Source organism: Asparagus officinalis, chromosome 8 (genome assembly GCF_001876935.1).
Source record: "Asparagus officinalis chromosome 8, Aspof.V1, whole genome shotgun sequence".
Classification (NCBI taxonomy): Eukaryota; Viridiplantae; Streptophyta; class Magnoliopsida; order Asparagales; family Asparagaceae; genus Asparagus; species Asparagus officinalis.
This window is the reverse complement of record NC_033801.1, coordinates 103043108-103054236: the sequence shown is the minus strand read 5'-3', so window position 1 is coordinate 103054236 and position 11129 is coordinate 103043108. Positions and strand designations below refer to the sequence as shown.

The 11129-nt window shown below is 32.6% G+C and overlaps 2 protein-coding genes across 2 annotated transcripts; both read left to right on the top strand.

The window, feature by feature from the left end:
* On the top strand, positions 1751–7886 carry LOC109821628. The gene is made up of 3 exons (XM_020387805.1): positions 1751–1810; positions 7220–7392; positions 7614–7886. The coding sequence occupies exons 2-3, from the start codon at positions 7225–7227 to the stop codon at positions 7884–7886; spliced, it is 441 nt and encodes a 146-aa protein (XP_020243394.1). The 5' UTR covers positions 1751–1810; positions 7220–7224.
* On the top strand, positions 8376–9544 carry LOC109821627 (replication protein A 70 kDa DNA-binding subunit B-like). The gene is made up of 6 exons (XM_020387804.1): positions 8376–8425; positions 8496–8607; positions 8673–8833; positions 8920–9037; positions 9123–9326; positions 9533–9544. Exons 2-6 carry the CDS (start codon positions 8581–8583, stop codon positions 9542–9544), a joined length of 522 nt encoding a protein of 173 aa, XP_020243393.1. The 5' UTR covers positions 8376–8425; positions 8496–8580.

Here is an 11129-nt window from a genome sequence, read left to right as displayed (position 1 = left end):
CCAAAGCACAACACAAATTGAATAAAATCAATTGCCACAACAGAAATCTCTATCTCAAGTAACCCTATTTTATATTTTCTCCAACCTTAAAAGTCAAATTCATCCCATGCAAGTCTGATCTCTGTTCATGTACTAGAAGAAACAAAAAAAATATATATAGAAACAAACTCTGTTATTTTATCCAAGCCATTCCTAGTGCATAAGTTCACTTCCTTCAGAAATACCCAATATGTAATAACAGAGCTAAGTCACCATCTTCCTTCCAACCAAAGCAACATATATTGTCCAATGATCCTATACAAATTTCCCAAGCAGTCCAGTTTACCGAAATCTCTCATATGACACTTTAATAGGATTTGTAATGTCCTTTAGGAACCCAGGGTACAATGTTATCTGTCTCAGCTTAAATTAAACATGGAAATAAGCTGGTTGCTGACACTGAAAGATTTTGAAGAACAAAATGAGATAAATGTGGTTACCACAATGTTTCTCCCATCAAGCACAATCCTAGCACCACTTTCAATGCCACTTTGTATCAAACTGCAAATGCGATCTTTTGCCTGTTGATTCAAGGCAGGCGACAAAAGAAGTTTGCAGAAGTATACGTTAGTAAGGAATTGCATAAGGAGAACTGAAACAAAAAACTAGTATTCTGCAGCTTCACCTGTTTGCTAATAACTGGACCAAGGTCTGTCCCAGGCTCAACACCAGCATTTACTTTCAGGGCACTGGCACGTTTAGTTAATTCTTCCTCCCTAAAAACCGGACATTTTCAGAAGACTCACTAAGGCGTTCGATAAAATCCCAAAATCGATTCAATTACAAAATTTAAAGGGAGAAACGGCAGAGCAGCACCTGAAAGATTGAGATGGCGGCGGTGAACTCCGACGGAGATGTTGTCGATGAGATGGCGGCGGTGAGATGGCGGCGAACTCCGATGAGATGTTGCCGATAAGGTCCCGACTCCCAAAATCGCTGCTTTGAATCGTGGAGAAGAGAGAGGAACAAGACGGAGATGTTACCGATGACATGGCGGCGGTGAACTCCGATGGCGGCGGTGAACTCCGACGGCAGCGGGCGAACTCCGACGGCAGCGGAGAACTCCGACGGCACGGGGTTTGGGGGAGAGAGAGAGAACGGGGGATTTGGGGATTTCTGATGAGAGAGAGAGAACGGGGGATTTGGGGATTTCTTAGAGGAGAGAGCAGAGAGAGACGGTTTCTTTAGCAGGCACGTCATTTATTTCCTCTTTTTCGGCGAAAAATAAACGGCGGAAATTGCCTCCGCAAATACGTTTCGGCGACACAGAGATGACACAAAGACGCGTGCAAATTACATTAGGGAGCGGATATATTATATATGTAGTATAGAGTATAATTATATATATATATTATATATATATATATATATATATATCTATATATATATATATATTATATATATATATATATATATATATATATATATGCCACTATTTAGTTCAAATTACTTAGTTTGACGTCTCTATTATTTTCAATTCACGCCAAACTTGTAAGGGTATTATAAATCGCCCCAAATAATAGTAATAGGCACATATTCAACATTTGCATCTAATTCATAATTAATAGAGGCAAACCATTATTTCCGCCCCTAATAGATCGCCCCAAATACTCACTTTTTTTGTAGTGTTTAAAGTATATTTTCCCCTTTTATTGTTGATATAATTTTCATATGGTTTTTCATTTTCTGACACATATTTTTTACCTATAGGATAATATCATCTCAATTCCAATTTTGTACTCAAGATTTATTCCAAAATTACTAGTATCAGGTTAGTATTGAATATCAATGTTTTTTTATTTTAATTGTGATAGTGATTATAGTTGATCGTTTACTTTTGAATTTTTATGAAAATTTACACTAAATTGTCTAACTATCTACATTGCTCATATATATTCATAAATTAATGGTAATATGACATATTATTTTCCTTTGTAGAAATTAATTCTCTGGGGTTTGGATAACATAACACTTTATTGGATAAAATGGCTTCAAGCCAATGTTTGCATTGAACTCAATAAAAAAGTATTCATATATTTTTATATTAGTATATGTGTATGTATTTATAATAATACATGAACATTTTTTTAAACAGTATTCATATATTTTTATATTAGTATATGTGTATGTATTTATAATAATACATGAACATTTTTTTAAACAGAAAAGACCACTCCAATACCCAGAATTGAAAAAACAAAATATTCTCGGTTGAGTGATGAGCAAAAGAAATCTTACATTCAGAGAAGTGCGGATAATAAGAGAAAGCGACACAGTAATGACTCTTCTGGTAATACTATTAATGACAAACGACAACGTAAAGTTGACTTATTTTGTGGAGCCCTTCTACTGGCCTATGAGCATGAAGGTTAGTGTAGATATACTTTATAATTTATTAAAAGAGCCATATAACATTATATATTAGTTTATTAATTATTTATATTTGTTCTAGGGCAAATACTTCATGAACCGGTATGTTCTTTACTATATAAGCTACGCACTCCAAAGTCTTGTGCATATTGTGGATCCAAAAAGTTTGAACATGAGCCTCCAACTTTTTGTTGTCACAACGGTGAAATCCACCTAGCAGATGTGAATATTCCAAATGAATTATTTGCCCTTTATACAATGCATACACCAGAGGCAATTGAGTTCCGAAGCCACACCAGAATGTACAACAGTATTTTCTCATTCACATCGTTTGGGGCAAGATTTGATAAAGAGCTCGCATCAAATAGAAAAGGACTTTTCACATTTAGAGCACAATGGCAAATATATCATAATCTCCCGGCTCTAATTCCAAAGGAAAATAAGCCTTCATACTTTCAGGTTTACTTCTATGATACAGAGAATGAGTTGCAAAATCGATTGGGAATTCTAGACAATGCAAATATGAGTGAAAGCACAACTAAGAGCTTGATGGATATATTACAAGGAAACCCATATGCAAAGTTCCTTCGCAAATTGAATGATTATCAATCTTTTGAAGAATTAAAGATACTAATAAATAGTGACGTTGCACTAGATCAACGTGTTTACAACTCACCAACAGCAGATCAGGTGGCTGCAATCTGGGTTGAAGGAAATAATGACAATGCACCATTTGAGAGAGAGATTATTGTCCATGCACACTTAGGAGGAAGACATCAAGTGAAACACTATTTTGGTTGTTATGATCCACTGCAGTATCCCTTACTCTTTCCAAATGGAGAGGTTGGATGGCATCAAAATATTAAAAGAAGGGATAAAAGGGATATCAGAGCTGTCAATCAACAAAGAACTATAATACCAACTTTAATATCTCCACCTACCTTCACATCTGCAGAAGACATATTTAACCGAGAAAGTGAAGGTAAATTTTAATTCATATTTCTAAGTAATATTATTATATATGAACATAGATTAACGCCTAAATTTACAGGTGTCAAGGCACCAAAACCCGGAAAAATCTCATGCCGAGATTATTATTGTCATAAGCTCCAGATAAGAGACACACGACAATCTTTTATACTTACATCAGCAGGTCGTTTATTCCATCAATATGTTGTTGATATGTACATAAAGCTTGAAACAACAAGGCTTGATTACTTTAGAAATAAACAATCAGAAATCAGAGCAGAGTTATTCCAAGGCATTGTCGACAGTGTAGCTGTCGACGAAGCAAATGCAAGCCAAGTAGGCAAAAGAATAGTTCTTCCATCATCATTCATAAGTGGTCCTAGAGACATGCGTCGCAGATACCTTGATGCAATGTCATTAGTACAACGATTTGGAAAGCCAGATCTTTTTATAACAATGACATGTAATCCAGAATGGGAAGAGATCATTGAGCAACTACATCCAGGCCAAAGCCATAATGACAGGCCAGACCTAACCTCAAGGATATTTCGAGCAAAGCTCCAAGACTTGAAAGATCAACTATTTAAGAAGGAGATCTTTGGGAAAGTTGTCGCACATGTTCATGTGATTGAGTTTTAAAAAAGAGGGCTACCACATGCACATATATTAATAATTCTTATTGGAGATCACAAGATCACATTATCAGATCAGTATGATAAATATGTATCTGCAGAAATTCCAGACCAATCCAAACACCCGATCCTCTATGAATTGGTAAAAAACATATGATGCACGGACCTTGTGGAGAGTTGAACATGAAGAACAGTTGCATGCAAAATGGAGAATGCAAATATCACTATCCTCGTGATTTTAGCTCACAATCAATTCAAGCAAAAGATGCTTACCCAATTTATAAGAGAAGGAATGATAACAAAACAATGTTGGTCCGCAATAAAATCCTTAATAATCAGTGGGTTGTACCTTACAATCCATATTTGCTGACACGTTATAATTGTCACATTAATGTTGAAATATGCTCAGGCATTAAAGCAGTGAAGTATCTTTACAAATACATATATAAGGGTCATGATAAAGTGGCAGTAAACATTGAATATAATGAAGGAGGAAGACTTGTGAATGAAATCAAAAATTTTCAAGATGCAAGATGGGTATCAGCTCAAGAAGCTTTGTGGAGAATATATGAATTCTATCTTAATGAGATCTACCCAGCTGTCATCAACTTACAACTACACTTGCCTAATCAATAGTTTGTTTCCTATTGGAAAAATCAAGACCTATCGAAGCTCATCCGCTGGGACCATGTCCACAAGACGATGCTTACAGAATTTTTTACACTATGTTAAAAAAAAAAGAAGCCAACAAATCAAAACCAAAAAAGGATCAAAAAAAGGAGTTATTATATTGTGAACTTCCCGAATATTATGTTTGGGATTCGACAACAAAATGTTGGAGTTCAAGAAAACAGAGACAGGTGATAGGCCGTATAAATGGTGCTAATCCAATTGAAGGGGAAAGATATTACTTACGCCTTTTACTTACTCACATCAGATGCCCCACCTCATTTGAGAATCTATTGACCGTGGATGGAATTCAATGCACATCATTCAAACATTCAGCTCAAAAATTAGGTTTATTGGAATAAGATAATAGCATCAGAGAATGCTTAGATGAAGCCGTCATCTTTCAAATGCCAGCAACCCTTCGCCGCCTGTTTGCAACCATACTGGTTCACTGTGAGCCCGTAGATGTTAATAAATTATGGGATCGATACCTTGACTCATTATCTGAAGACTTCTCAAGGAAACCTGGTGCTACGAAAGTTTCGATTATAAACGACACCCTTTGCAACATTAAATTCTTCTTAGAGAGCATGGGAAATGATATCAAGAAATTTGATTAACCGCCTATTCAAACTAACCCTCATTCAAAAGGAAGTTCATACCCAAGAGAAATTCAAGATGAACTCAATGTACAAATTCCAGATGAAGACCTCAATGCTGAATCATCACTCAATTCAGAACAATATAATGCATACACTTCCGTACTATCACGAATTCAAGGAAATAAAAGTGGGATTTTCTTTATTGATGGGCCAGGAGGAACTGGGAAGACATTATTATACCGTGCTTTGCTAGCCAAAGTAAGATCAGAAGGGATGATAGCTCTTGCTACAGCGACATCAGGCGTGGCAGCAGTAATAATGCCTGGAGGCCGAACAGCACATTCCAGATTTAAGATAAAAATCCCAACAACAGAATCATCTATGTGTAGCATATCCAAGCAAGATGGAACCTCAAAGCTGATTAAGATAGCTAAGTTAATAATTTAGGATGAAGCTCCAATGGCTAAACGTGTTGTAATTGAAACATTAGATAGAACATTAAGGGATATAATGGATCAAGATGAACCATTTGGTGGCAAAGTAATAGTATTTGGTGGGGATTTCAGACAAGTTTTACCAGTAGTACCTCGTGCAACAAGATCACAAACTGTTAGAGAAAGTTTAGTAAGCTCATATTTGTGGAGCAAAATGGAAAAGTTGAAGCTATCGAAGAATATGAGAGCAAGAACAGATTCAACATTTAGTGAATTCCTTTTAAGAGTTGGAAATGACGATGAACCGACAGTGGCTGATGAGCTAATAGCATTGCCCACTTCTATTTTGATAAAGAATCAAATTGATGATTTACCGGAAGATTGTCTAATAAATGCAATTTTCCCATCTTTAGATGACAACTTCAAATCCATTGACTATATGAAAGATCGAGCTATCCTGGCAACAAAAAATGAATATGTCGACATGCTAAATGATAGAATCATAAAGCAATTTCCAGGTGAAGAAAAAGAATTTTACAACTTTGATGAAGCAGTTGATGACACTAATCATCACTACCAGCCAGAATTCCTAAACACGTTGCTACCAAATGGACTACCACCCCACAAGCTAGTATTAAAGAAACATTGTCCTATTATTTTATTAAGGAACCTGGATCCGACTAATGGGCTATGCAACGGAACAAGAATGATATGTCAAGATTTTAATTGTAATATAATCCATGCTAAGATCACAATGGGCCAACATGCAGGGAAAGAAGTTTTCTTGCCAAGAATACCATTATCTCCAGCAGAAGATGAAGGGTTCCCGTTCAAGTTCAAACGAAAGCAATTTCCAATACGGCTATGTTTTGCAATGACAATCAATAAATCACAAGGACAAACAATTCCTCATGTAGGCATCTATCTACCTCAACACGTTTTCTCTCATGGACAGCTGTATGTTGCTTTATCACGAGGGACTTCAATGACAACAACCAAAGTCCTAATAATATCAGACGGGCAATTTAAAGAATATGAAAGATACAAAAAAAATATAGTATACAAGGAAGTCCTCCAGCCAACAAACATGAAATGAACTTCAAAGTCGCAATAGCTATTCTAAAGGTAATTAATTTATAAGAATAATTACATATGTTCATTCATGTTCATTCCTATAATTTATAATTTTCAATATTGTATAACTTTTTCCCTTTAGCTTTCACTTTTTAACCCCACTCAAACTATATTATTAGTTAAAAATATTCAAAACCTTATGAGGAACAAGAATTAATAAATTCATTTTCTAAGATATGTTATATTCAGTTAAAAATATTCAAAACCTTATGAGGAACAAGAATTAATAAATTCATTTTCTAAGATATGTTATATTCTATAATATTGTTAACCTTATGAGGAACAAGAATTAATAAATTCATTTTCTAAGATATGTTATATTCTATAATATTGTTCAAAGCTAACATGTATATTTTAATCCATTTAACAGAAAATATGATTACCGGTATTGAAGAACAAACTCAGCACATCCAAATAAGCCAGCTCAAGAAGTTTCAGAAGGAATGGACCATTCATGTTATCATATTTCGAAGTGCAGAGGCAACTTACAAAAATGCAAAAGGATCAGGGAAAATACTAAAGCTAATTCTTGCAGACGCAAAGGTAAAATAAAATTATTTTAAATATTATATTGTTTGCCCAACGTTACATCTGATCATATGAATATTGCTAAATCTCATTTTCTAATCGGTAAATTACATTAAAACACTGATAACTATCAGAATGGCTTTTTATGATGTTTCCCTGTTTACATATAGTATATAGATTAGTATTAATTAATTATATTTTCCATGCATTGATATCTGGTGTTAATAAATTTGCAGGGTAACAAAATACAAGCAGTAATGTACGGAGATACTATCGAAAAGTTTATAGATATGCTTCAAAAAAATCAAATTATTTTCATTTCAAATGGAGAAGTGAAAGGAATAAACCCAGCTTTTCCAAGTATCCACAAGTCACTTGAATTAGTACTAACAAAAGACGTATCGATCAAAGAAGCACCAACAGGATTCCACTTGGAGAACATATTTAACAACTTTGTCCCATTTGAAGAAGTATTTTCCATGAAAGATGCAACAATAATTAGTAAGTAATTACAAACTTCTTACTTAAATCTTCAATACAAAATGAGACATTAATCTATAGAATCATAATCTTTTTATCAAATCACTTGCAGATATCCTTGCAATAACAACTAATGTTAAGCCGGCGATCAACTATATTACAAGACACAACAAACCAGACACTAGGAGGAAAATCACGCTTATGGATATGAGGTATATTCATGTTACTTATTTCCAATATCATAAGAGAAAAAATATTAACATTCTTTCTTTTTCATATGCAGTGGAATGCCAATGCGTGCAACTTTATTTGGAGATTTAGCTACAAATGAAGGATCGATTCTTGAAGCAGAAATCAAATATAAGCCTATAATAGCATTAACAGATTTTAAAATCTCTATATATCAAGGTACATAAATTATTGCTGAAATTTTTATTAAAGATAGCTAAACATACAATTACTCCTATAATTTTCTCATTTTTGCAGGGGATACAAGCATATCGTCACAAATTATTTTAACATTATGTATCAACCCAAAAATAGAACTAGCTAGCGAATTAAGGGAATGGTAAGCAGAACAAGCATACTTTCATATAACCCAATAATGGAATATTATTATTTGTTAATATAATATGCAGGTTTCAATTGGAAGAAGCTGCAAAAGCAAAAGGATCTCCATCGACGCTTTTTAAAAATGCCAAGGAAATTCATATTAGTGAAATTATGCATAAGTCACAGAATTCGATACAGGTACAATATTATATACATATTCGTATCTACAAATTTAAATCTAACTAAATTTTGTGAATATACAGGCACGGTATTGCACATTTAAGGCAAAGATAACTACTATTTTAAATAGGCTCGAGCCATGGTTCTATGCTTGCAAAGGCTGTGACAAGAAGGTTGATAAAGATGTTAGTAAAGAGTGTCTGAATGACAAATGCCGCAGAATCATTGATGACCCAGTACCAAGGTTAAGTAATATATCTTTTTTTAATACCATGAACATATTAAAATGCAATACTAATTGTCTTTAGAAATTAACAATGAAAAATACAGGTACTTAGTTAAGATTCTCGTGGAAAATGGCACGGATAATGCAAGAGTAACACTCTTTGACGCAGCAGAAACTCTTATTGGATGCAAAGCAGAAACATTCATTACAGAAAAGAAAGAGGTAATTCCTAACTCTATTCAAGTAGTAAATTAGAAAATAAACAAATTCATAAGTATTAATATAACATTTGTTCTCATTGCAACAGAAAAATAATCAGAGTCCATATTTCCAAAAAATTGTTTTGAACATCGGAAAAACATTCAAATTCCTGGTGAAGTTAGATGAAAAGACAAAAGATGAACGAGACGAAGGCAATATAATAGCACAAGAAATTCAACTCCAGTCTGATATTACAATCGACGTAGATGATGAAGATGCTACTCTAGAGTTGCCCAGAAAAAAGATAAAGGTGGAGAAAGATTGATCTCCGTTCAATTAGAAATTTTCAAGAACAATATTTTTTAATCATTTTATATAACAACTTATTTTTTTATTACAATTAGGAATTTTTATAAGGCATTTTAGTTTTGTATGCTTATGTGATTGCTTACATCACATAAAATTACATTTTGATATTTAACCATTTTACTATATTTTGTTATTGTCTATGGATAGCGCAGAATGTGATCAATCATTTATGATATAAAGGTGGACTCTTTAACCAATTGGCAAAGAATTATTGTTGTGATGAATTTGCTTGGGGTTGTCACAAACCTCAATATACTTTGTTTTCACAAAAAAAAATTTTGGCTTACTAATTATTACTTGTTAAGATTGTTGTCATGTTGAATAAGAGGCAAAATTTGAGCAATATTTACTTTCATACTTTAATTAAGTTCCTGTTAGGTGTTGGTGGTGGTGATCAATTAAAAATTCTTAGAATAAAAATAATTTACAAGTTTGCAGTAAATCAAACAATTAACTTAGCTTTTTCAGTCAAAAAATATTTGAATAAACTTAAAATTTTGAAATATTTTCTACATTACTATAACTAAAATTCATAATAACAATTACAATATCCCAAATACTTATATTCATCCAAGTTTAACTTAAATTTCTTTACATTTTTTTAATATTTAAATAAAATACTAATAAATCTTATAATTCAATTATACATATTTGAACTCAAGATAAAATCTTTTCATGGTTAGTATTACCCTCAACTTTTTTAAATATTACATTGTTATCCTAATCTATTCTAATTATCTTATCTTCTATGAATTAGTAACTAAATGATTTATCATATTTAAAATGAGACTTAACGTGTTATTGGATAAAGAAAATACGTTTGATATAATTCAAATCCTTTATTTATTTCAGTTCACGGAGAAATCTAAAAAACATATGCTAGCCAGCACCTAAAAATTTTTGGACTTTGTAAAAAAAATCCTCCAAGTTTTTTAAATTGCAAAAACACCCCTACAAATTTAAAATTTTATTAAACCATCTTGAAAATTATAAATTTTACTTATTTCAATTCAGTGAGAAATCTAAAAAATATATACTAGCTAGAAACTAAAAGTTTTTTTAATTTGGAGAAAATATATTGTGAATTTTAAAAATTACAAAAACACCCCTAAAAATTCAAAATCTAATACTATTATAAAAGTGGATTGGCATGTTAAAATATTTCTTCCAAAAATGCCCTCCAAACCACATACGTACATACATAAAACACATGCATCCATACATATAAACACATACATATATATGCATACATTCTAATAATTTCATAACTCTTCTATTAATTGTCCACTAATATTAACTTCTAATTTTTGTAACCCCTCCACCAATCCAATATTAATGTCATCAAACCATTCATATCTATCATAATTAAAAAAACGTTACAACCATTCATCTTCTTACTAAACCACTATAAATTTAATCTAATCATATTAATTACGATTTATCTATGGTAGAAAAATTACAGTATCATTAGGATAAAGGTACAAATTGTCTCTAGTCTTTTCGTTCTTCACTTATAAAAAATTAAGGACATACATTTATTATTTTGAAAATTATTTCCACTACCGTTACACTCATTTACACCTATCAATGATGCATGATTACAAATGAAAATTTCAGTTTAGAATTTAAAGGTCATGTGATTCCTATAAATTGTCCTAATTTCCTCAGTCAAACATATCCCGCATCAAATAGAAAATAGAACTTGGAGAAAAAGGTTGAGGAAGGGAAGAAAAGACAATCATCA

Bases quoted from the DNA above. Each gene is read 5' to 3' on its own strand.
- LOC109821628 (XM_020387805.1), top strand. From the start codon at position 7,225: ATGATTACCGGTATTGAAGAACAAACTCAGCACATCCAAATAAGCCAG. The intron at 7,393-7,613 runs GTAAAATAAAAT...ATAAATTTGCAG, and splicing joins TAATTCTTGCAGACGCAAAG to GGTAACAAAATACAAGCAGT.
- LOC109821627 (XM_020387804.1), top strand. From the start codon at position 8,581: ATGCATAAGTCACAGAATTCGATACAG. The intron at 8,608-8,672 runs GTACAATATTAT...GTGAATATACAG, and splicing joins AGTCACAGAATTCGATACAG to GCACGGTATTGCACATTTAA. The intron at 8,834-8,919 runs GTTAAGTAATAT...TGAAAAATACAG, and splicing joins ATTGATGACCCAGTACCAAG to GTACTTAGTTAAGATTCTCG.